The following is a 26,280-nucleotide window of genomic DNA, read 5'->3' on the forward strand; positions in this document are numbered from 1 at the left end:
CACTTTTATTTTCTATTTTTTTTTATGTGGGTCATGTTTTCCTTAATTGTTATGATAAAGGATTTATATTTAATGCATGACATTCGATTATATATTTATTTGATTTAAATTTAATGTTTTTATATAAAAATAAATGTTTAATGAATTAAGTTAAATAAAGAAAAGGTTTTAATTATAAGAGGTAATATATAATTGGCCAATTAAAATTAGTTGACAGCAACGACCGACGCTGTCTCCTCACTTTCCTTCTCTCTCACCGATGGTGGCGGTTGTCGCCGCTCGACAGGCGGGTCTCCGGCGAGTACTAGTCTTCCCCATTCAGGATCGACGGAAACCTCTGAGAAGTTTCGCCTTCGCCGTCATGTGAGTAGAATCCTCTCGCTGTGTGTCGTGAATATAATCGGGAAAAGATGGTTCCTGCTCTATCTGCGCAAAGAGATGTGGATCCTCTTTGTCGGCCTTTTTCTTGGTGGTTATCTATCTCTTGGCGGTGCGATCTTCTAATGGGTTTCTTGAAATGTATCTCTTAGAGATGCGATCTTCTAATCTTCGGAGGGTAATTTGTAGGAAAGATGGGTCGGCTATATCTTCCGACCCCGAGGAGGACGGCGTCGACTTTGATCTTCGTTCGGCCCCAGGATTTCCGCGGCTCGAGATGTCGTATAGTCAACGCGATCTGGGACCAAGAATTCCTCAAATCGAGGCCTCATCGAGTCGATCGAACCTTCGCTTCGACCGTCTGCAGCCTCCGGATGACGAATTCGATTGCGAGCACAGAAGGGCCTTCGGTCGTTTGGTTGCACGGGAGGCCGTTCGTGATGAAGAACTTTGGGTGAGCTCAACCTTAGATCGTAGGACAGGAATGCCATGTTGATGATGATCGATACATTTCTCCATTCCGTGGCTTCTTTGGAATCATTCACTATCTCGAATCTAGGGTTTCTTGATTTCTTTTGGTATTTCTTCATGATAGATGGCGGCGTGGTTAAGGGCGGAAAGCTACTGGGAGGAGCGCTCAGATGTTCGAGTAACAGATCAACATCCAACAGAATCTTAGTTCTCTATCTCTCTCATTCATCACCGCTTGCTTTTTCCTTTGTGGAAAAGGGAAGATGGCACTGAATGACTAACTTTGGGTTTGTCATTGCACTATTGCAGCCATCTTCAAAATCATAAAAGGCAATTCACAGTTCAGGTATGACATACTTCACCGTGGATGTAATTGATATCTTTGTAACTAATTGGAAGCACGTTTACGACAAGATAGGACCATTCTATGATTGATGATCAAGGAATGTATTGAGAGGTACTGCAAAGTTGGCTTGAATAGTGAAATTGACTTTAGGATGGTTATAAAATGATATACAGAGCTTGATATCTCTTGAAAATTCTCAAATGCAACCGCAATAGTTACATGTTCTACCATGTCTGAAACAAAACCATTTGCAACATGTACATAATTTGCAATAATTGAATCACATAAAGGTTTGGAAGTAAGCATCGGATGGTACAATATCAAATAGCAACGAATTAAAGTTACTGTTATGTAAAGTCACCGTAAGAAGACTTTTTGACTTGGTTATAGTCAATAACACACTTTTAGGAACTTGTACATTAAGGAATTTTCAGGGTCTTTTTTTCGCATAATTTAGCAAAAAGGTTCTTTTGTCAGTGTATCGGGAACTCTGTCTCTCTTTTTTTAAATCATAGTGGTTAATTATAGACATGTATTTGGGCTAATCAGGCAGAATTCGGTGCACTTTTGGGCAGATGATGAGAATTATAGTACGTGGATTGGCTTTTTTCTTGGCCATGTTTTAGTTCCATTTTTTCAGTTCCATTTTCTATAATTTTTAATATTTCTGTTTTAAATAAGTAAAACAAACAAACTTGAGTTTCTTAGACAGACATTAGGAACTGAAGAAGGGAGAAAGATTGACTAGCGGATGCATAGGGGAAAAAAAAATCAATGTTGACACTTTTACTATCCTGCATGATGGAAAAGCCCATTTTGAACATGTTTTCGATGGGGGGAGTTACTTTTGGGAAAAAGAGTAATTATAATCAAATTCACAAAACAAAAGTTGAATAATAATGAACTGACATATTGATAGATATCCAACTCCCAATATCTGGCATGGACACTAGGGAGTGGATACAGAGGTATTCCCAGATCTGGTTTTAGCTACTAGTTTATCATCTTCCATGAACAAGTTACCAAAATTTTCCATCAATATTTTTTTGTTAATGACCTGAGGCTTTTGATTTCCCATTTGAGTTTGTCTTATTGTCGTTAGACTTTATATTCCTATATTATAAACTGACTGCAACTTGATGAGCCAATATGATGCAGGAATTCAATTCACTAAAGAAAAGATGCAGTAGGAACCAAGATGAGAAGTGTGTCTGCATTGTTGTGGTATGGGCAAAATATATGTAGTATTTACTGATTACTTTGCTGGCATTACAGACTGTAACTTATGGCTATATTTGACTTGCATTACTCGCATCATTCTGTTACTTATGCTTGAAAAAAGGAATAGCCTATCTTCAATTGTTGCATTGCAACATGCATTTGTTTGTGCCAATTTCGAGATTAGGTGGAACAGCTTGCTCGGCAGTTTGTGCTTGGTAGTGTGATGCTACTTAGCCTACTAAACCTGAAGATTTTATCAAGTTTTATTACCTTCATTGCAGCCTCAGAAACTCACATAGCATTAAATGAATGCTGAAGCAATTCATCAAGGTTGTTCTGCATATGGGTTGTCTCACAGATTCCATACTGGTTAGGACTGTGGAATAGAGTGCAAACTTCAACATCTGTAGAGTTGCAGTACTTGAAGTTGCAGATTTGATGTATGATCTTCCTTGTGGAACAGAAAAGGATTTTTTTTTTGGTCATACAATAGTATCTTAGTTTAGTAATTTTTAGGGAATCGTAATGGTGCATGACATCAATAAGTTATTTAGTAAAATGTCTTAATATCTAATTGGTAAGTTAATAATGAAGCCTTAGGTCCTTTGGGAATCTATAGTTGAGTTAGTTTGTGTGCTAGAGATGATATCAATAAATTATTAAGTAAAAGGTCTTGGTATCTACTTGGTAGGTGAACTCTCATGCTAGAGTTGGATCTTGTGCTGGAGCTGACAGCAAGGACCGTGAAGATATTTAGGCTTTTTTTTTTTCCTTTTGAGAAGAGATATATAGCATATTTAGTTGTGAACAAATCAAGGTCCATATATGACCCTCCTATTGACATGTCCGCAGTGTATATATTTGAGTTGTTCTACTTTTTTACACGCATCATCAGAACCAAGATAACATCATTATATGATAGCCTAAACATTTTGTTATCTTCCTGCACCATTTCTCCTTTTTTTTCAGTTGATATATAGTTTTCTGAATAAATGATCCATTAAGAAAAAAAAGGTTAGACCTGGTTCTTTAGTTTTACGAAATTTCATTAGAGCATATATTGTCAAATCAAGATCTTTTTCTTCAACTTGTCATGACCTTGCATGACTTGCCAAATAACACTATACCCATAGTGAAACCATTTTTCCAGCTCTACTAAATTCTGATGAATTTAGCTTTTAGTAGCTTTATCTAAAAATTAGATTGTTCAAGTACTGCCTAATTGTAAAGATTCTTCGTTCTTTTCCCTCATGCATCAATTCTGAATTTTACTACCCATGCTTTCACTCTGACATGATATATAATCTTTTCTTTTAATCGGTAAAAGGCCCACAATGACCACGTCTTAATATTTTGCTTTGTGCTGTGTTCATAATTACCAGGTAAGGAAGCATGAAGAAAATATTAAGCACGCTGTGATGAAGAGCATATTTGGGACCCTGGATTTAAGCATACGGCATTTTTTATGCGGAGAGACAATTCCTGGAGTATGCAACACGTTTGATCCCTTATTTCACTGTTTTGTTGCATCTCTTGGTAAATTCATGAGTTAAACAGTCTAGCAGGAGCGCATGAAGCCACCAGCATCTTCCAATCTATCCCAGACAGAGCGACCAAGATATGCATATATCGCAAACTTGTGTGTTGCCAAGCATGCCCGTCGGCAAGGCATTGCCACAAACATGTTATCGTTAGCTATTGACGTGGCCGCATCATATGGTAAGTCATGAGCTTCTATCCATGTTTTCTAATTCCAAATGATGGTAGTGTGGCATGAATGGTTAGATAATAATTGTGGGCGAGTACATGTATCTTCTCATTCCTGTATCTATGTTTAATTAGCATGCGTGAAGGCTGATTGGTCTTCCTCTTTATGTCGTTCTTCTTACTAAGATGTTATTTTCTTGCATTGCAGGTACCAACCAGATCTTTGTAGATGTGGACAGGGATAACATCGGAGCTCAGAAACTATATGAGCAAATAGGATTTCAGGTATGCCATCGTAATTCTACATTGCAAACACAGCCTGATGCTCTATCGTTTGGTCATTCCCAAATTTACATTTGTTGCACACCCTTGCAGATGGTCGAACAGGCTGGTCCTCACTTACCGGCTGACAAGAACTACTTGCTGTGCTTGAAGATTTGAAGTTTCTTCCGGCAGCCGACTGTTTCCATGTCCTCCTGTAAAGGTCAGCATCAATAGATTTTCTCAAACATCAACACCCTTCTTTATACTCATGGAATCAAGTATAGTCGACGAGAAATACCGCTAATTGTTGTATATCCTACCAAGTCTAACCTCTTTTTCTTCCGAAAGAATGTCGCACAAATTTTAATGCCAAAGACATAAGAAACCTTTACGAAACATCATCGACCACTGTGCATCTGCTCATGTCCGTCTTATCTGCAACGTGCGTCACAGATTCGTCTCTTGTTAATGGCCGCTCTCTATCTCTATGGGAGCGCCTATCTGCATTCACAGAACTGCATGCGGGGTCCTTTCTCAGCTCCATCCCCCTCATCATGTCTCTCACCCTCGCCGCATCCTCCCACCGGCCAGCTTCTGCATAGATGTTCGCCATCAGCACGTACAGCGTGACGCTGCTGCAACCGAGGCGGCAGAGTTCCTCCCATATCGACTCAGCCAAGTTGACGTCCCCGTGAATTCTGCAAGCCCCCAGCAGCGCCCCCCACACCCCTACATCGGGCTCCGAGGGCATCCTCTTTACGAACTCGTACGCATCCACCAAACTACCGGCACGACCGAGGAGGTCCACCAAGCAAGCACAGTGCTCCAGCGTGGGGGTCAACCCGTACTCCCTCATGCTTTCAAAATGGTTCATCCCCTCCTCCACGAGACCGGAATGGCTGCACGCTGCCAGAACTGAGGTATACGTGAAACTGTTTGGTCGAACGCCCTCATATCGCATCCGAGCGAAGAGCTGCAACGCTGCCTCCACCTGCCCGTGCGCCGCGTAGGCCCTGATCATGGCGCTCCAAGAGACCACCCCTCCCTTCCATGCCAGCTTCTCGAAAACATCTCTGGCCGCATCTACGCTGCCACACTTGCCGTACATGTCCAGCAACGCGTTGCCAACCCTTACATCGGCGTCGAGCCCCCTGTTCCGAGCGAAGCCGTGCACCCATTTGCCGGTTTCGAGGTCTCCGGAGGCGGCACAAGCTGATATGACGCTGACCAATGTGACGCTGCTGGGCGCCACCTTCTCCGTCAGCATTCTCCGGAACAGCTTGATCGCGTTGATTCCCTCGCTGCTTTGCTCGTACATGGCGATCATGGTGCTCCACGAGACCGAGTCTCGGGCCGGCATTCCGTCGAACAGGTACCTCGCCACACTTGTGCCCCCGCATCTACCATACACGGCGATCAGAGCGTTCGCCAAGGAAAGGTGGGAGTCGAAGCCCAGTTTGATCACGAACCCGTGGATCGACATCCCGGAGGTCAGACATTCCGAACCTCTCAAAGCAGGGAGAACACTCACGAGGGTGACCTCATTAGGCTGCGTCCCCGAGTCCAGCATCCATCGGAAAACACCCAGCGCCTTACCGAAGACGCTATTCTGGACGTAACCGGCGATCATCGAAGTCCAGGATACGATGTTTCTGAAGGCCATCTCACCGAAAACCAACGCGGAGTCGGAAATCACGCCGTTCTGGGCGTACATGGTGACCAGCGCGCTCTGCAGAAAGGCGTTCGAACCGAAGCCGTGCTTGATCGCGTTGCAGTGGGCCTGCTTCCCTTCGCGGAGGGCGGAGACGACCGCGCACGATCGGACAACGAAGGGAAAGGTGAAGGGGTCGGGCGAGAGGCCGTCCCGGTGCATCTGCCTGTAGAGAACGGGGACCTCTTCGCAGGGGCCGAGGTCGGCGTAGGCGCGGAGGAGGGTGTTCCACATGAAGGAGTCCCGGCGGGGCGCGGCGTCGAACAGCTTGCGGGCGTAGTCGACGGCGGGGGAGAGGGAAACGGCGAGGGAGAGGAGCTTGGTGGCCAACGGGAGGCGGTGGGCGAGGCCTTCCTTGAGGACCACGGCGTGGAGGCATTTTAGGGCGGGAAGAGAGGAGATGGAGTCGGAGAGACGGCGGTAAGGTACGGAGGTTCCAAGCATGCGTCGAGCCTTGAGCGTGGCGCGGGCATCGGTTTAAGCCTCTTATAAAGAGTTAGTCCATAGAATATAAATGCGGGGCTCATAAAGCCCACATCACAAATCACGAACATAAATGCAAATATAATACAAGTAGGAATATAAGACGGAGGAGAACATAGCATTTGGTGGCCGCCACCCCTATGGTGATCGACCAAACAATGCTAAATTACGTCTATAGAATCAACCATACGGTAAGCCCCTCTCATCGCTTATCCTTCGAAATCATTCTTCACCCACTGTCCCTTGTTGTTCGCCCTCATCTTCTCCTCCAACTCCCTCGCCTTAGCTTCCGCCATGGCCGCCGCGTTCGCGATGGCCTCCTCCTGCACCCGGGCCATCCTCCGGCTCCGCTTCCTCACCGACGCCTCCCGCTCGGCCTCCACCTCCTCGAACTGCCGCGCCCACCACCGCTGCACCGCGCAGGCGGCGACCAGCTCCAGCGACTGCACCAGGAACATCCCCAGCAGCAGCGCCTCCTCTACCTTCGCCAGCGCCCGCTGCTCCCTTCTGCTCCTGGCCGAGCCCAGCAGCTGCAGGCTGGGGTCGGGGCGGAGGAACAGGGCGAGGAAGCCGAGCGCCTGGCCGACGGAGGAAGCGAGGACGAAGGAGACATGGGCGAGGAAGCAGAGGTGGGTGAGCTGGGAGAAGAAGCCCAGAAGAGAGGAGACGACGGTGGCGGAGGAGACCGCGACGAGGGCCCAGCCGGAGGAGGTCGGGGAGGTCCTAAGAAGGAAGACTGGAGCGAAGGAGGCCGAGGCGAGGACGAGGAGGAAGAGGTTGAGGGAGGAGAGGAGGAGGCTTGGGAGAGAAGAAGAGCTGCTCGGCCGCTTCATCTTGGAAGCCATGGCTCTGTCATCAACCTCACACCGAAGCGTTTATATGCGAGCTGGTTGCGTTGCGAACGTTGGAGCCTGAAGGAGCGTCGGCGTAACGGATACGTTTGGGAAGTGGACCCACCCATCGTACCCGTCTACGCGGCACCTTTGGCTTTGGTGGAGGAAGAGAAGTTTGAACGTGGATGAGCGGGAATCCTTCAGGTATGTTTCTTTGCTACACGCTTTGTTTACACCATACGATTTAACCACTGTAATGTCTCAATCTGTTCACAAATTTAAAGCAGGATAAATACTTTTCTGTGTTAAAAAGAGAACATTTAGAGAATAATTTAAGAGAAAGAGAGTAATAATTAGCCATCAAGTGCATCTAATAATCTAATCGAGCAAATAGACATCCATAAAAATGTGCAAAGATACGGAAAAATAAAGTCACCATAAACAATCAACACTTTGAAGCCCACTGAGACGATGCGAACCTCAAGGCCTGCTGCACCGAGCAAACGAGAAGGCTCGCCCTAACGAGGTAGGAAAAACTTGCTATGGCCTGATGCCTCAACCAGTTATGACAGGAAGGCTCGACCTGCCACGATATGATGACTCGATTTACCATGACAAGACAAAAGACTCGCTACAGCAAGGGGACCCAGACATGCAATAACAGGGGATGAAGGCTCGCCATGGCGAAAGCTTATGATCATTACAGCAGGAGATAAAAGCTTGCCATGATAGAAGCCCAAGGTCTACTATGGCGGGAGACAAAGGCTCACACTATGGTGGAAGCCCAAGATCTATTATGGCGAGAGACGAAGGCATGCCACGGCAAAAGCCAAAGATCAACTACATTTAGAGACAAAGGCTCGCCATGACAAAAGCCCAAGATCTGCTACAATAGGAGGCGAAGGCTTGCTACGACGGAAGCTCAAGATCTGCTATGGTGATAGACGAGTCCTACTATAGTGGAAGCTCAAGATTCGCTACAGCAAGAGATGAAGGCCTGCTACAATAGAAGCATGAGATACACCACGATAGGAGACAAAGGCCCCACCACGATGGAAGCCCAAGATCCGCTATGGCAAGAGATTAAGATCCACTATAGTGAAGGTATTAGGCAAAATATGCTCGAGATATGTGAGTTGAGAAATCCTACCCACGCCAAATGTTTATTATGGAGGGGGCATAAGGCAAAATGTGTCTGAGATATGTAAGTTGGAAAGTTTAACTCCCGCCAAAATACTCACTACGGTAGAGACATCAAGCAAAATATGCCCAAGGCATCGGGTAAAATATGCTCAAGATGTGTGAGTCGAGAAATCTGACCCACGCTAAGATATCCACTATGACAGAGGCATCAGGCAAAATGTGTTCGAGATGTGTGAGTCATGAAATTCAACCCACGCTAGATGTCCATTATAATGGAGACATCAACCAAAATATGCCCAAGATGTGTAAGTTTGAAAACTCGACCCATACCGGATACCCACTACGACGGAGGCATCTGACAAAAATATGTCTGAGATATGTGAGTTGAAAAAACGTAACCTAGGTTAAACGTCTATCAAGGCATCGAGTAAAATGTACCTAAGATATGTGAGTTAGGAAACTTGGCCTATGCCAAATGTCCATCGAGGCATCAGACAAAATATGCCCAAGATGTGTGAGTCAAGAATTCTGACTCATGCCAAGATACCCCTTATGGTGGAGGCATTGGGCCAAATGTGTCCGAGATATGTGAGTTAGAAAAGCAGACCCACACCAAGATGTCCGCTCCGATGGAGGCATTAGAAAAAATATACCTAAGGTGTGTGAGTTGAGAAACTTGACCCACGCCAGATGTTTACCATGGTGAAAATGTTGGGAAACCTTGGGTAGCATTATATACACAGTGGAAGAATAGAAAATAAAAATATCAGATTTCCCATAAAAAATAGTTCTTATCGTAGTGCAAAGATTAATATGCGAAAAATCGTAAAATAAAAAATTACGTATATATGAAAGACGTGTTATCTAGGGAGATCGTATATCCTTGAAAACTTTCAGATTTATATGAGAGGATGAATGAGGTCATTTGTTTTCCTCTCTATGGGTAATCTATATGGTAGATGCGGTGAAAACGCTCATCAAATTTCCGCACGATCTTCCTCTCCACGCATACCACGTGATTAAGAAAGGGTTGATCTTTCTTGTTATCTGCACGCCCCAAATAGAGGTTGTCAGTTGAGAAGGAGTGGGAGGGAGGATAATAGGATGTGGCAGGTAAAAGAGGTCTGGCCTATGCCCCTTTGGTTCTCTCATATTTATATAGGTTCTTATCAACTTAACCCTAATGAATACTACTCAATTGGGTACTAAATCTCCATCCAACTACCTAAGTCTCTTTGATTAGCATATCTCTACCCAATAATCTCTCATTGGATCTTATTTACAAGATTCAATAATTCAGGGGTTTACTGGATATCTAATAAGATAGGCTTCCAATGGATATTTCATATTTTGACCTCTACTCGTGACAACACCTACCATATGTGTATGATCCTCTATGCTCAATATCGAACTGGTCGTGAGTTATACTTATTGATAAGGGTAAAAATGGCAGTCAGCCTCAGGACAATGTCAGCTGCTCCAGATGACGTCACGCACCTTGGAATTGAGCAGAACACTGACCGAGGCACATTAATATCCTGCAAAAGCCAAGTCCAACACGCTACGCCATCGCTACTGTCAGGAGTACCAGCCTGCCCCCCGCTAGCAGTCCTACATGCCACCTTCACTATAAAAACCCTTGCATGCCAAGGGAGAAAAAGGAGACAACTCACGCCAGAAGCATTCCCTCTCCCACCACCCTCTCCACGTCACTGACTTGATCGTCAGAGGGGTCGGGCCGAGCTACCGACCCGACCTTTGTGCAGGTGCGAAGACGAGGCGCCTCTCACCAGACGCACAGGCAAGGAGCCCCTTCCCGGAGGAACTGGCCCGAGCCGACGACCTCTACAGTCCCGAGGAACCCCCCTGGGAGATCCCCGTCGTTCGGACCCCGAACCAAGCCGCGTCGGCCCCGAGGCCACGGCTAAAAAAGTTACTTACCGTAACAGATTGGCGCTAGAAGGAGGGCCCAGAATGACGGTACGTTAGTCTTCTCCTTGGTTGCTCCACTACAGCCGACCTGCACCAGCAGCAGCGACTTCTAGGGCTGGCCTCGGCTCCTCGGCCTCATGCGCAGCCGAGACACTGCAGCCAGCCCGCTGCCTCGGCTCCTCAGCCTCATGCGCAGCCAAAACGCTGCAGCCAGCACGCTACCTCGGCTCCTCGGCCCCGTGCGCAGCCAACACGCTGCCTCGGCCCCGTGCGCAGCAACACGCTGCAGCCAACACGCTGCCTCGGCCCCATGCGCAGCCAAGACGCTGCAGCCAGCACGCTGCCTCGGCTCCTCGGCCCCGTGCGCAGCAACACGTTGCCTCGGCCCCTCGGCCCCATGCGCAGCAAGCAGCCCGCTGCCTCGGCCCCTCAGCCACGTGCGCAGCAACACGCTGCAGCCAACACACTGCCTCGGCCCCATGCGCAGCCAAGACGCTGCATCCAGCACGCTGCCTCGGCCCCGTGCGCAGCAACACGCTGCAGCCAACACGCTGCCTCGGCCCCTCGGCCCCATGCGCAGCAAGCAGCCCGCTGCCTCGGCCCCTCGGCCACGTGCGCAGCAACACGCTGCAGCCAACACGCTGCCTCGGCCCCTCGGCCCCATGCGCAGCAAGCAGCCCGCTGCCTCGGCTCCTCGGCCTCATGCGCAGCCGAGACGCTGCAGCCAGCCCGCTGCCTCAGCTCCTCGGCCTCATGCGCAGCCAAGACGTTGCAGCCAGCACGCTGCCTCGGCTCCTCGGCCCCGTGCGCAGCAACACGCTGCAGCCAACACGCTGCCTTGGCCCCTCGGCACCATGCGCAGCCAACACGCTGCCTCGGCCCCATGCGCAGCCAAGACGCTGCAGCCAGTACGCTACCTCGGCTCCTCGGCCCCGTGCGCAGCAACACGCTGCAGCCAACACGCTGCCTCGACCCCATGCGCAGCAAGCAGCCCGCTGCCTCGGCCCCTCGGCCACGTGCGCAGCCAACACGCTGCCTCGGCCCCTCAGCACCATGCGCAGCCAACACGCTGCCTCGGCCCCATGCGCAGCAAGCAGCCCGCGTCAGCTCCTCGGCTGATGGTGCAACCTGCTGCCTCGGCCCCATGCGCGGCCGCCCGCCTCAGTTGCTCGGCTGACAGCGCAGCTTGCTGCCTCGGCCCCATGCGCGGCCAGCCCGCGTCAGCTCCTCGGCTGACGACGCAACCTACTGCCTCGGCTCCATGCAAGGTCTGCCCGGCTTCACCGAGCACCTCGGCCACACACTGCCGAGATATACCTTGGCGTGGCCTGTCAGCCAGTGTCGTGATCCTCGGCCGCATGGTGCCCGAGACCACGTCCGCGCGTCCTGCCCGCCTCGTATATCGGGCATGGTGCTATCAAGGTCATATGGAAACTACTCAAGTCTTGCTTTAATCGGATTCTCCTAGAGAACTCTTTCTCTCTCAATATGAATGACCCTGATCAGGAATTTGCTTGAGTAAGAATATATAAGATATTGCTCTCATGACATCAATACTATATAATCCTCTATTGACACTCAATGACTCTCGTAAGGTTGACTACAACTCTTGATAATCGATTGTGCTAGATCTGAAACATCCAAACCTACAAGTTCGGTATAAAAAAACAGAGTACTCATGCATGGCATCCTTGATATCTCAAGTCTAAGAACCAGACATAAAACTGGGACCACAAAATCATTGTCTAGTAATGAAGTATAATTAACTATCCAATATTCCGTGAGCGGATCAATTAGTGAACTCATTCTCTAATGGGCACTTACACTATATCCCTAGTGTCCCCATGCAAGCAGCTATGAGACCAACCACTTTTATCATATGGATGGGTATAAAACACACTAGTATGTCCGGTTACCTCGATGTCTCTCTCGAGTAACATATGATTGAGATTATTTAAAGTTTATATTTAATGGTAAATCAGCTGCATTATCGTGATCTCATTACGTTCCGATTCTCATTGCATAGATCTATGAATATTACAATATATGTAACACACAACATAAAGTAAGAAAATGCTACTACTACTAATAATAATAATAAAGACTACGTAGCGTGTCACATGTGTCATCACTCACGTGATTGGCTTACAGGGCATCTATTATTGGAAAATCTAGGGTGATACTACATGTGCAATGGAAGAATAGAAAAAAAAATCTAGAATTTCCTACATAAAAGAAGGTTTCATCGTCATGTGAAGATTTATGCGCAAAAATCGTAAAATCAAAAACTACGCGTAGTAATGTATGTGTGTTAATTAGGAAAATTATATATCCCTGGAATCTTATATATTTGTGAGAGAGGATAAAAGATGTTAATTGGCTTCCTCTATAGCGGTGATCCACATAGCAGGGGCTACGAAGACACTCCTCAAATTGTTGTACAGATCTCTATTTCGCGTGCACCATGCGATTAAGAAGGGTCAATCCCTTCTTACTGTCCATACACCCTAAAAGGGGCTACTAGCTGAGAGGAGAAAGTGAGAGGAGTATAAGATGTGGCAGCTAAAAGGGGTTTGGCCTATGGCTGTTTGGTTCCCTTCTATTTATAGATATCTCTTATCAACTTAACATAATGGATCATATTCTATTGGGTATTGGATTTTCATCCAACTACCCCATCCTCTTGGATTAGTGGATCTTTACCCAATAATTTTTCATTGACTCTTATTGGATCTTATCCACAAGATCCAATAATTTAGGAGCTTATTGGATATCCAATAAGATATGGGCTCTGGCAGATATCTCATATTTAAATTTTTACTCATCACAACACTTACCATGTGCGTGTGACCCTCTATGCCCAATATCGAGCTGGTCATGAATTATACTTGTCAGAACTCCTTCTAGTTTAGTGAATTATTATCTTCATAATGATTCACTCGATTCGTCGACTACGAATGTACTAGGCCACTATGCCTCAGTCCTCAGACGATACAGAAAATTCTAATTCATTAAACTTGTCTATCCTTAGTTATTTTGTATTTATAAACTCTTATTCATTTAATATCCCAAAGACTATATTTTGGGTATGGTGTTAGGTTTATATGGTTTCTACTCAAGTCTCGCTCTAATTAGATTCTCTCGAATAACTCTTTCTCTCTTAATCCGAATGACCATAGTTAGAGATTTGCCTGAGCAAGAACACATGAAGTATTCCTCTCATGACATCGAGAGTAGTTGATCCTTTATCGACACTCAATAGCCCTCGTAAGGTTGATTGTCACTCCCGATAACCGGTTATGTTAGATCTATAATTTTCAGGTCTATAAGTCTTGTATCAAAGAGTCGAGTACTCATATAGGATATCTTTAGTGTCTCAAATCTAAAGACCAAATATACTATTGGAATGACAAAATCGTTGTTTGACAATGAGATATCATTTACTATCTAGCATTTTATGAGCGGATCAATTAGTGAACTCATTCACTAATGAGTTCCTGCACTATATCCCTAATATCCTCAAATGAGCAACTATAAGACCAGCCGTATCAATCATATGGATGTGTATATAGTACATCAGTCTATTCGGTTATCTCGATGTTTCTCTCGAGTAACCAGGATTATTTAGTGTTTATGTTTAAAGATGAATCAGCCTTATTATCGTGATCTCATCATAATTCGATTCTCATTGCATAGATTCATAGACATCACAATATATGCAACATGTAAAATAAAGTAATAAAATACTAATAAATAATATGATTAGCTTACAAAGCATCTATGACTAACAGAAGATACTAGGCAAAATAGGCCTGAGATGTACGAGTCAGGAAACTTGACCTACGCTAGATGTCCGCTATGACGGAGACACTAGGAAAAATGGGCCCGAGGTGTCTAAGTCAAGAAACTCGACCCACGCCAGATGTCCGCTACAACGGAGTGTCGAGCAAAATGTGCCCGAGATATGTGAGTCAAAAACCTCGACCCATGCCAAATGTCTGCTACGGCGGAGACGTCGAGCAAAATGTGCTTGAACCGTATGAGTTGGGAAACTCGACCCACGCCCAATGTTGGGAAACCCGATGCACCCAAGAAGGAAAACTCAACCAAGAAAAATGAGACCTCAATTGATAGAAAGGCTAAACGACATATCTCAAACCCCTTTGTAAGAGTCCTAAAGCACACTTTCAAGTGGGATAAATGATAGAAAATATTCTAATAATAGTCATAACCGGCCAACTAGCTGTCACTGAAGAGTTGATGTGGAAGACATAAGTCCTAGGTCATTTCCTCCACGATTGACAATGGGGCAGCAACCTATTGACCAACATGGATCGCAACTCACAGGTGGCGATACAGGTCGACCGTCGGGGGTAGTGGTTCCTAGGTGACTAAGCTGAAATGTGCCCTCCCTTGGTTGGCCCCTACGGGCAACAACTCGCAGGGAGCCTTTTGACTCAACTTTGTCAGCTGTCAGGGTTGATAGGCAGTGCTCCTTTGTCATCTTCTACTAGCGATGCGTTGTTGGGGGTTGTACGGACTAGTCGCCCCACATAAATGAGTCACAAAATGACGTACGGATCTATCACCCGTCGGCCATAATCCCCTCCCCGACTTCTCAAGTATAAAAAAGGGTCCCTAATGTTGAACAAGGATTAGAGGCTAGACCAAAACCCTCACTATTTTCACTCCATAAAAAACTACCTCAATCGTTGGAGGGATCAGGCCGAGAAATATCCATCAATTTTGACCTTTAGTGCAAGACCCTCAAGGAGACCAAAGTCCACCCGAACCCTTGGAACAACCTCGAACACTTAGAGGCCACTTTGAGACCACTCATGTTAGCTTATATACGACGCTAATCTCATCACTCGACTACCACGTGGACCCACCAGGATGACCTTATTTTTTTTAAGACAAAACCTAGTCATATCGATTTCTGATCTACGATTAAAGGTGATAATAAGCTATACTATAGAAGTACAATGGAAATTGGATGATGATGACAATGGTGAAACTATGGTGGAAGGGGCTGTTGGTGTCCTTTGGTTCCCTGGTCGAAGCCTAAGAGAAGAAGCTAGAATGAACTCCACGAATTAAGAGCTCAAATGAACGACCAACCCATGCCCTTATTGTGCGGATCCACTGCATTATAGCCATCCTATTGGTGATTAAGTTGCATGAAAATGAAGCCATAATAAATGTAGCCGAAGATGCGGCTTGATATATATATATATAATCTGATTTGGACCATGTGACTTCAATTCAAGAGTTTTCTACTTGACTCGATCCATGTTGGATGGTTCGATTAAAAATGATGTTACGTCGGATTCAGATTCGATTCATCTGGAATCAACACCCGGGTTAATTTGAGTTTATCTTTTTTTTGTGAAGTCTTATCATCAAATTCAACAACATTAACAAAAGATTTATACAAGATATTTATCAAAAACAATAAGTTTTTTAGTTCCAAAAGTATCCAATAAGACATATTCTAGATTATTATAAGTTAAATTTTAAATAATTAATTTTTTTATATTTTTTTTACTTAAAGAAAATGGTCGATCTCGACATTTGGAGAAATATATATATGTTAAATCAAAATTTGTAATAGTAAATATATATATTTAAAGGATATATTTTGTAAAATGGCTGCCTTTATTAGCCATCCATTTACTCATTGGCCCCCATGGACTGTCATCATGACACATCAAACCCACACGAACCACTGTACGACCGCTTTAGTGGGACCTGTCCTCGTCAGCTCTCCATCATCATCGAGTATTTTATCATCCTATATTTTAATGCAAACTATTTTATATTATTTTTATCAGAAACTTTGTGAATTTTAAATATTTTTTATTCTATTTGAATACCAAAACAACGAAGAAATACCCATAACTATCTATAGGTATTAGGAATTATATATACTCTGTTTGATTTCAGAGTTCATTTGGGTTCCAATGCACCAATCATGTCAACCAATTTGGTCATTCCGCCCCTAATTTCAATTCCAACACTAATTCATTGTCAATTTTGACGCTGATCATGAAAACAGAACCCACGAAACCTATTATCCCACCTCCGTCGTTTCCTACGTTGACGCGCACTCACCCACCCCTTCGAAGCGTAATCCGACTCATAATCGAATTCCCTCATCCAGACACCAATCTGTATAGTCTATTCCGATTCTTTGCATCAGCCCCCCTTCTTTTGCCACCTATATATCGATAAAACCCTCGTCGTCTGGCTTCTCTGCCACCACCGCCCATGTCTGTCTGCAGTATCCCTCCGCAAAACCCAGCAAATAAAGAACCGATGAAACGCTAGGGTTTGTGAGGTGTTTCGCCGCTAGGGATTGTGAGGGTTCTGATCCTGTTGTTGTTGAGCGGGAGGGGCAGCCATGGACGACCTCGAGAAGGCGATCCTCCTCGTGTACGAACCTGGCGCCGCCGACCTGGCTCTCCGCGCCCAGGCCATGGCCTTCTGCGACCGTGCTAAGGCCGACCCCTCTGCCCTCCTCCGCCTCTGCCTCGATCGGCTCAACCGCTCCCCCCTCGTGCCCGTCCACTTCTGGTGCCTCCAGGCCCTCCACGACGCCATCCTTCTCTGCTACCCCTCCATCCCCCCCGCCGACCTCCCCCTCCTCCGCTCCGCCCTCCTCTCCCTCGCGTCCGACCGTCCCCTCCCCCCCGCGTACCCTCATTTCCTCAGGAACAAGCTCGCCCAGGCCCTCGCCGCCCTCATCCGCCTCGAGTACCCCTCCGTGTGGCCCGACCCCTTCCTCCGCACCCTCCCCTGCGTCACCTCCGCCGACCCCGCCTCCGTCGACATGTTCGCCCGTCTCCTCGTCGCCCTCGACGATGACCTCCTCAGCCACGACTATCCCCGGTCCCCTGAGGAGTCCGCCGATGCTACCCGTGTCAAAGACGCCATGCGCCTGCAGTGCGTCCCCCAGATCGCCCGTCATTGGTTCGATGCGGCGTCATTCTACCGGTCCTCCAACCCTTCCCTCGCCACCGCAGCCCTTGACACCATGCGGCGCTATGTCACTTGGATCGACATCGCTCTCATCGCCAACGAAGCATTCGTCCCCCTTCTTTTCGATCTTATTCTGGCTCCCAGCTCGACCGAGCAACTGAGAGCTGCTGCTGGTGGCTGTGTTCTTGCCATCGCCCAGAAGAGGATGGATCCTCGCCAGAAGGTTGCACTTCTCCGCACTCTACCAATAAACCGGGTGTTTAGCGACCCGGAATTGGTTCTAAAGGTTCCAGATCTGGTCACCGGGTATGCTGCTGAGGCCCTAGAATGCTATAAGAAGCTGGGTTCGGCAGAGATAGATGGTTCCTCGCCTCTGGAACTTCTTGAGGAGGTCCTGCCTTCGGTGTTCTATGTGATGCAGGAAAGCGAGGAAGTTGAATTAGGTAATGTGGTCGATTTTCTGTCAGATTATGTTTCCACCATGAAGTCACCCTCCCAGAAACAAGCAATGTATCTTGGTCGGATACTACAAGTTATCAGAGAGCAGATATGCTACGATCCTGCTTACAGGAGCAATCTTGATATCCCAGATAAAATAGGTAGAGAGGAGGAGGACCAGATGGCCGAACACCGGAAGGGGCTGCTTATGCTATTCTGTAGTGTTTGCCGGGTTGCACCCGATGTCACACAACTTTTTATCCAAACTCTATTAATCAGCGCCCTTTCCTCTTCAGAAGCAAGCGTGGAGGAAGTAGAAGCCACTCTTACGTTGTTCTACAGGTTAGGTGAGACTGTAAACGAAGAAGCAGCGAGGACTGGTAGTGGGTCGTTGCATGAGTTGGTCGATATGCTCCTTTCGTCACGATTCCCTTGCCATTCTCATCGAATGGTGGCACTCATCTACCTGGAGACTGTCACGAGGTTTATGAAGTTTGTACAGGATAATCCTCAGTATGTACCTCATGTGCTGTCTGTCTTCTTGGATGAGAGAGGCATACACCATCCAAATCTCAACGTGAGCAGACGGGCTAGTTATCTTTTCATGAGAGCTGTCAAGTTACTGAAAGCTAAGTTTGTGCCTTACTTGGATATGATTTTGCAAGTATGTAACCTTTCCCCTTCGTTTATGGTTTATTATGCTGTCTTTTTTTCTGTTCTTAAATAGGTTACTCATATCTGGTTTATTGAATCACAGGGACTACAGGATATTGTTGCTCAATTCACTAGCTCAGATTGGAGTTCTAAGGATCTCAAGTGCCCTGGTTCTGAAGATGGCAGTCAAACATTTGAGGTGTCACTTCTTGAAACTGAAAAATGTGTTCTCTGCAATTTCATTGAGCGAAGATAATGTTCTTATCATTCCTTCTATTTGTTTCTGGGGATGTCAGGCAATAGGATTATTGATTGGCATGGAAGATGTACCCCTGGAAAAGCAATCTGAGTACTTGGCAGCATTTCTCAACCCTCTTTGTGAAAAGGTTAATGTGGAATTGGAGATTTCTTGTTGTTTCCCATCTATCCTTCTGTTTGTTCACCGGTCCTCGTAATTGCTTCAGCATCAAATGTAGTGAATGACCAATAAGTTGACTTATTACTTGTGGTTGTCTAATACAGCTGAGTGGGCTGCTTTTGGATGCCAAAGCACAGGGGTTAGAGGAATCTTCAGCAAAAGTCTTGACCATCCAGCAAGTTATCATGGCTTTACATGCTTTAAGCAAGGTGTAACTTTTGATTTACGAACATGTTTTCTCTCTGTCCATTTAAAAGGAGTCCTCGTATTTGGTGTTTCTAAAAATGAGAAGCATGTGCATTCTGTTTTTATTTTAGTTATTTGTTATTGGAACTTATGTGTTCATATGTGAATAAAAAGGACACATCTCTTTATCAGATAACGGGATAGGAATTATCATATTGTCCTAGTTCTGTTAGGATACATCGGATAACAAGACACTCACATGGTCCATTAAAAGTAGAGGATACTGTTTTTGAAAAATTCAGAAATGGAAGTACTATTTGGAAAAAGGCAGAAATAAAATGATCCAGGTTCTTGAAAACTGATTGTGCCGAATGGTTCCTGAAAACTGTTTCGTCTTTTGAGAAGAACAATTAGCTATTTTGTTGTCCTTGGTTAATTTTACTCTCTGAATTCAAGCTTTGATTGTATGCTAACCTTGTTTTTTTTTTTAATATTTATTTGGTCTTGGAACATCTATATGTTGTGGAAATAGACCCTCATTGCTGTAAATCTTGTTTATGGACAGGGATTCAATGAACGACTTGTTAAAAATAGCCGTCCAGCCATTGGAATTATGTTTAAGCAGGCTAGTTGAGCTATCCTTCAAATCGATGCATGTACAAGACATTATTTGATTTTACATGGCTTTTCTGAAGTGCATTTAGATAATACAAGAAAGTTTTCATGGGTTGACATGCTTTTGTGTGGTTCAAGGCAGATTAACAGTATATATTTTTAATGATATTTTGGGTACACTTCTAAGAGTTTCCTCCTTTATGTTGCAGACGTTAGATGTTGTCTTAGAAATTCTTATCTCATTTCCAAATATCAAGATGTTGCGAAATAAGGTGACAAATTAAATATACTTTTCTGACATACCTTTTTTTATCTGACATCAATGACAAAAGAAATACATGGATGCAGATTACATCATTCATTCATCGCATGGTTGATATTTTGGGAGCATCTATCTTTCCATGCCTTCCTGTGGCTCTAAAGCAACTGCTTGTGGAAAGTGAGGTATCTTTTTTCTCATGCTTTTGCTTGCTTTTTTTTTGTTTTCCAATATTTTTAGCTTGGGTAATGTACATATGGCAACTTGTTTTATTCCACTGAACTTGTCCAATTATTATTTTCTGATTATTCTGTGTACTCTTTTTCTTGTTTTTAAGGTTATGGAAATGATGTCATATTAGTTAGGCCGATATCATTATAACTGAGTTATGAATGTTGTATTTTTCACATTGGTCTACTTGAGTCACTAAATATTGTATTGAGTTTCATGCCTGAAAATTTGTGGTGTCTTTACTTTTTCTTATGTTTTAGGCTGACTCATCTTAACAGCAAAGGCTTAGATGATTATGATAAGTAATAGCAGATAAATCTAACTAATAGGCATACTGATCTTTTTTGTCTTCTTCATAGAGTTGAAATTACCAATGTGATGACAACTACAAGGTCATGGATATTGAATGGTTGTGTTGAAGGCACCTTTAATAGAGAGAACTCTAAGCAATAAGATTTGATCACTGATCAAGGCTCTTTTAAGATGATTTAAGGTTTATCAAGGTACTAGTTGCTATGTATGACAATGAGTTATTCGGTTCATTGGAGGCATGCATAATGTAAAGGTATATATGTAATTTTGAAAATAAGAACTGAATGCAATTTGAAAAATAAAAATGAAGATAATGATAAGTTAACATTTTCAGAACTTTCAAGGAAATAAAATTACAGAGAGCTCGTATCTTCATGTGTTTTTGATGTTTCTGTAGCACAGAGTAAATATTCAGAGAATTATTAAGGTTCATTAGCAATTAGTATAATCATTGAAGGTGTCTTAAGTTCCAGTGACTCTGTATGCTTACTAGCTCGATGTGAATATCAAATACCCACTACATAGACGGTTGTTTTTTTGTTAATTATGGTTATTACTTATTAGTGAAACTACTTGAGAAGCTAGATCTCCTGCATTCTTCAATTCCTTGGCAGAAAATGTAGTGTATCATGAAGCATGAATTCAGATAGAGGACACTGGTACATCATGAAACAGATAAGCTGAAAAGTTAAATCTTGAAGATACTGTCTGTCATTGATGCTGCAATGAACAAATAATTTCATCATATACATCGTCATGTACTTAGAAGCTTGTCTTTCACTTTTATTGTGGAGTGGATTCTTACTTATCGTGATCAATAATAACAGTTGCTTAATTAATATTTCTAATTATAATGAAAACAATAATTTTCACTAACATGTTACTTAAAGAAAGCAGAGAAAACAGCAAGAACTTTCGATAAAATGAACATCATTTTTTTATTTCATTAATTATGAGAAAAATGCTTAATACAAATAATTGGAAGTGTCTGTTTAAGGAAATGACTTGGGTAACATTGATAGTGCTAGTTGTTACAAGATTTTAAGCTCCTAAAATTTTATTTTTATTTCTTAATTTATTCATTTAAAAGGTGTTTTGTAATATCTCGATTAGTCTCACATCGGAAGTAGGCTAAGATTAAGATTAGCTTATAAGAGTTTGATGGTGTACTATGCCTCACATGCATCATCATGCTAGAGTTTGATCTATGTTATGAGCTATGTTGGGCTTTGACGAGGGCGTCAAGCTCTTAATAGTGTACTACTATTAACTTTAACTTAAGTATTTTGAGCAAATGGTTCAGATTCAATGAAGTTAACGAGTCAGTTATCCCATCAAGCTCGGATCGTGACATGTTTTGCTTTTTTCCCCACATTTTCTGAGGTTCTAGTGTTAAATCTTAGTTTCTTTACGTAAGAACCATCCTGTCATAAGTTATTATTTCTTTCAATAAAATTTATTTTATATTGACTCTTAACTGGTGTTTTTGCAGCCAAAAGACATGGTGGATTTTCTTGTATTAGTCAATCAACTAATCTACAAATTCGGTACTTCTATAGAGGCCATACTGGTGGAGATATTTCCTGCTATTGCTAGCAGACTAATTGTTATACTTCCGAAGGATGCATTTCCTTCAGGCCCTGGATGCAATACTGAGGTTTGAAATGGAACTGGCTCATGTGAATTTGATATATAGATAATTTTAAATAGCTGGATATGGTGAATTCTGCATGGATTAGTGTTGTTAGGTGTACATCTCTGGTATTTCTCTTTAATAGCTTCTTTCCTAATTTCGTGTGTTATTCTTTTGCTAAAACGTGAAACATGCAATTTCTTGTGTATGATCAATTGAATCTCATCTCACTGCTAATATCTTGTGACTTGAACCACTAATAATTTAACATTTCTCGCTGCCATGAAACTTCATTAGCATCACTTAGTCCATGATTATGTACCTAATTCCATGTTTACTTGGCTCCTGCAGGAAGTGCGTGAACTTCAAGAACTGCAAAAAACATTATATACCTTTGTCCATGTGATGGCAAACCATGATCTTTCGTCGGTTTTCATTGCTCCAAATTGTATGGGATATTTGGATGCAATGATGCAGTTGCTTTTACTAACTGCTTGCAGTCACAAAGATATACTTCTAAGGAAGGTAAGGGAGAGAGTTTTCGGTATAGACTTGGTTAATATATTTACAAACATCCAAGTTGATGTAACAAGGCTATATTGAATTTAAAACTAGTAGGCTTGCAAATCCTCTTGTTAATGTGTAAAATACTCGGGTATCAATTAAACATCACTCGAGATGAAGTTCTTTCCATCCTATTTACTTCTGGCTTTTAAAATGTAATAGCAGTGTTATAATAACTATACACATCTACCTCGTGATTACTATGGCAGCTATGTGTCCAAATCTTCGTGAAGCTCATAAGAGACTGGTGCACTAATTGCAATGGTGATGATAAGGTACTCCTTTTCCATTAATACTCTTAACCATGTCTCAGAAAGATAGGACAATCTTTTCGTTTTATCAAGTTTGTGATCTTGTAGTAATTTTTGGTTGAAAAAACAGGTTCCTGGATTTCGCAGCTTTGTAATCGAGAAGTTTGCAACAAATTGCTGCTTGTACAGTGTTCTTGACAAGACATTTGAGTTCCGTGATGCAAATACTGTGTGTACTCTAACTACATTTTGATTTTTGCCTTTTTTATGTTTAACAAATGCAAGAAGTATTCATTTTTGACATTTCTAGTGTATCTTAGTTGAAATGCAAGATTGGTACATTTTCCTCAGAAAAATCAGTTAATAATCTTGTAATTAGACATGCAGTCTACCACATGCAATCTACCAGTACTTTTAGAATGCAATTATTTCTGATGGCATACAGCTTCGGCTTATAAACTTGTCTATGCTTTTTAGTCTATCAGCCAGTGTTCGGTATGTAAATTTAATAAGTTATTCATATTATTATTAGAATTTCTATAATATGATTAAAATCATTTGGTAGATGAAAAAAATGCAACCAGCATGATGAAAAATAATTTGTTGGTTTAATCCATCCATGCATCATACCTGCTGAGTGCCACATAACATCAAAGTCTTGGTGCAAATTTGTATAAATTCTAGAGTATGAGATGACAAATAATGTTTTTGGCATAAATTGTGCAAGTGTACTAGCTGAATTGAATGCAATAAGAATATGATTTTTTTGTGTATGAAAAAAGAATCTCAAAGTTGTCTCTATACACTTACATTTGTGAGACTTTGGTACTGATTCAGCAAGGAGGCCTATTAGTGATGATATTTATTTACATGTTGATAACAAAGTGCTGTAGAAGAGTTCTAATTGAAGCCATGGATTAACGTTTTGTGATGTCATGCCAATTAGCATGCTCCTGTGCTGGTTGGCCCAAGCAAAAAAATAAATAAATAAATAAAAAGGATTAGTCGTGTGTTGGCATTGCTGGCACAGCATATCAAACCATGTGCTGGTACTACCTCTTGGGCGTGGTATATTTTGATCTGTGTTGACCAACTTGGAAATCCTTGTCTGTTATGTATCTATGTTTTGTTTTTTTCCCCTTTAAATTGTGAAGTATTTTCAGTACGTAGAAGATGATTTCTAGCATGTAATTGCCATCTCCTGTTCTGGTCTCTATTGTTCTTATGGTTACTGCACCTAGACTGCTTACCAATATGTTCTTCCTTCAACAGTTAGTCCTCTTTGGAGAAATTGTGCTAGCTCAAAAGGTTATGTATGAGAAGTTGGGTAATGACTTCATTATCCATTTTGTGTCTCAAGGGCTCCAAGCAGCACATTGCCCACACGAAATAGCAGAACAATACTATCAAAAGTTGCAGGTATGATATCAACTACTTTAATTGCTTATTTGACTGAAGTAAAGACAGATTATATGTTGAGGTCTCTAAAGTTTACATCTACCAGCCAAATTGAATATTTCTGTGGTCTAGTTGTAGGAGAATAATGTAAATTTTTTGAACGAAATTGGATCTTCAGGTGCCTAATATTTTGACACTGTAGATTTTTCTAGAATTGGATCAGAAAAAGATATACATGTTTTGTCCCTAATTGTGTATTCATCTTACTGGCTTCATACTTCATTCTGCTCTTTGGCATATAAGCATTTTAACCGTTTGGAACTTTAGTTGTTGCTACTTCCACATAGTACTTCCTTTGAGCTCTCAAATGTTCTCCAGCAGGCCAACGATGCAAAGGCCCTGAGATCCTTCTACCAATTGCTTATTGAGAACTTAAGACAGCAGCAAAATGGCAGTCTTGTTTTTAGATAGAATTCCAATACGTTGTGGCATCTTGACATTTCCATAATTTTCTCCATTTGGACTTCCTGGTCAAGTGCAGGTACTAGTGAGATAGTTCTCTTAGGAATTGGCATCTTAATTTTGTTTCTTCTATTATTCATGTTTTTTCTTTGCTTTTGTTACTAATTGTTGCAGGGAAGTTCTGCCGATGTATATAATCATTGAGACAAGTTTGAAGAAGAGAAGGTACTCTTCGGCATCAATATTATTACCTATAACCATGATCTATGCTTAACTACCTTCTTTGCCCATAGTAATTCATTCTAGTGTTGAACCTGTAATGTGATTGCATCAGTTTGAGACATACTTGATTCATGTCATTTTTTTCGGTTACGTTTGATGCCTACATGGTTGGTAACTGCAAATATGTTTCTGCAATAATCATACTCTCAAAATGTTTAATAAACTGTAGACACCAGAAACCCAAAGATGTCCAAGCCTCTATATGGTACACAGGATCTGTGACCCATATAACACCAAAGATGATGAAATATATACATACCATGAATTTTTAGATTGCAGAGGGGATAAACAAACTGTAGACACCCAAAACCCAAACAAGCCCAAGCATATGTAATACACAGGAATCGCGGCCCAAGGTGGAAGGCTTTAGGGCTACCCCAAAATGAGGTAGTTTTGGGTTCCTACTACTGCCTGATTGTTGAATTTTAATTTTTATTTGAATGTAAAATAAATTTTGCTTCGATGACCAATCTGATCATGTTTTGATTGTTGAATTTTAATTTTTATTTGAATGTAAAATAAATTTTGCTTTGATGACCAATCTGATCATGTTTTCCTTTCCATACCATTCTCCAGTAAGGTTTTCTGAAAGAGACGTGTTGCTATTATCCGAGATTGACATCATATTTTGCAGCTGGCTTATTTTTGCTGTACCTTAATGCCTTCTATGATAAATATCATCTCACCACAAAGCATTAGATGCTCTTTTGTGAACATTATGTTAGATTGTCGAATTGGGTCTCTCATCCTTTTTCATTTCGTCCATGGGCAGATGTATATTGTGGCAACAGCTTCGTCGAAAAAGGAAAGGGAAAAGGGGAGTGCTTGGTTCTATTAACTTAAAATTTTGAGATGAGCAATAAACCATGTTTTAAATTGTATTTTTCGAAGATGTAATCCAAATGTCTTTTTTTGTTTTTGTTTTTTCGCATTCGGATTTGAAGATAAAATAAAATGTATTATGCTTAAAGACATATTGTTTCTCCTCCTATCTACCGAAGGGAAAGCCAAGCATGCAAAGTCCCAAAGGAGCTGCTGATTCTTTTGTACGACTCAACTTTTTGTCATCCCATTATATCTGATTACCATATCCAGATTTTAAACCTC

At 42.9% G+C, this 26,280-nt stretch overlaps 4 protein-coding genes across 7 annotated transcripts; 2 read left to right on the plus strand and 2 right to left on the minus strand.

Moving 5' to 3' along the window:
* The first annotated feature begins 205 nt into the window (after window positions 1-205).
* On the plus strand, window positions 206-4,768 carry LOC135640027 (GCN5-related N-acetyltransferase 6, chloroplastic-like). Of its 2 annotated transcripts, none has more exons than XM_065154106.1 (9): window positions 206-363; window positions 568-832; window positions 974-1,056; window positions 1,159-1,195; window positions 2,354-2,419; window positions 3,799-3,903; window positions 3,982-4,135; window positions 4,332-4,408; window positions 4,499-4,768. In XM_065154106.1, the coding sequence occupies exons 1-9, from the start codon at window positions 260-262 to the stop codon at window positions 4,562-4,564; spliced, it is 957 nt and encodes a 318-aa protein (XP_065010178.1). In that variant the 5' UTR covers window positions 206-259; the 3' UTR covers window positions 4,565-4,768. The 2 variants fall into 2 exon arrangements, with proteins under 2 accessions (XP_065010178.1, XP_065010180.1); XM_065154108.1 differs by having other exon boundaries at window positions 229-363; window positions 573-832.
* LOC135640026 (pentatricopeptide repeat-containing protein At1g08070, chloroplastic-like) lies at window positions 4,366-6,556 on the minus strand. Its single transcript, XM_065154105.1, has one exon. The coding sequence runs from the start codon at window positions 6,540-6,542 to the stop codon at window positions 4,776-4,778; it is 1,767 nt and encodes a 588-aa protein (XP_065010177.1). The 5' UTR covers window positions 6,543-6,556; the 3' UTR covers window positions 4,366-4,775.
* A 14-nt stretch (window positions 6,557-6,570) lies between these two features.
* On the minus strand, window positions 6,571-7,626 carry LOC135640030 (uncharacterized). The gene has a single exon (XM_065154110.1). The coding sequence runs from the start codon at window positions 7,424-7,426 to the stop codon at window positions 6,791-6,793; it is 636 nt and encodes a 211-aa protein (XP_065010182.1). The 5' UTR covers window positions 7,427-7,626; the 3' UTR covers window positions 6,571-6,790.
* Window positions 7,627-16,654: 9,028 nt separating this feature from the next.
* LOC103987565 (exportin-T) lies at window positions 16,655-26,222 on the plus strand. 3 transcript variants are annotated; one of them, XM_009405894.3, is made up of 15 exons: window positions 16,655-18,572; window positions 18,666-18,761; window positions 18,859-18,948; window positions 19,085-19,189; window positions 19,732-19,791; window positions 19,991-20,053; window positions 20,130-20,225; window positions 22,076-22,240; window positions 22,568-22,741; window positions 22,990-23,055; window positions 23,162-23,260; window positions 24,304-24,450; window positions 24,808-24,970; window positions 25,066-25,116; window positions 25,946-26,222. In XM_009405894.3, the coding sequence occupies exons 1-13, from the start codon at window positions 16,893-16,895 to the stop codon at window positions 24,898-24,900; spliced, it is 2,934 nt and encodes a 977-aa protein (XP_009404169.1). In that variant the 5' UTR covers window positions 16,655-16,892; the 3' UTR covers window positions 24,901-24,970; window positions 25,066-25,116; window positions 25,946-26,222. The 3 variants fall into 3 exon arrangements, with proteins under 3 accessions (XP_009404169.1, XP_009404170.1, XP_065013379.1); XM_009405895.3 differs by having other exon boundaries at window positions 24,811-24,970; XM_065157307.1 differs by lacking the exon at window positions 19,732-19,791 and having other exon boundaries at window positions 16,751-18,572; window positions 25,946-26,168.
* The last annotated feature ends 58 nt before the right edge of the window (window positions 26,223-26,280 follow it).

The sequence above is a fragment of the Musa acuminata genome, chromosome BXJ3-6, assembly GCF_036884655.1.
Source record: "Musa acuminata AAA Group cultivar baxijiao chromosome BXJ3-6, Cavendish_Baxijiao_AAA, whole genome shotgun sequence".
NCBI classification, from domain to species: Eukaryota; Viridiplantae; Streptophyta; class Magnoliopsida; order Zingiberales; family Musaceae; genus Musa; species Musa acuminata.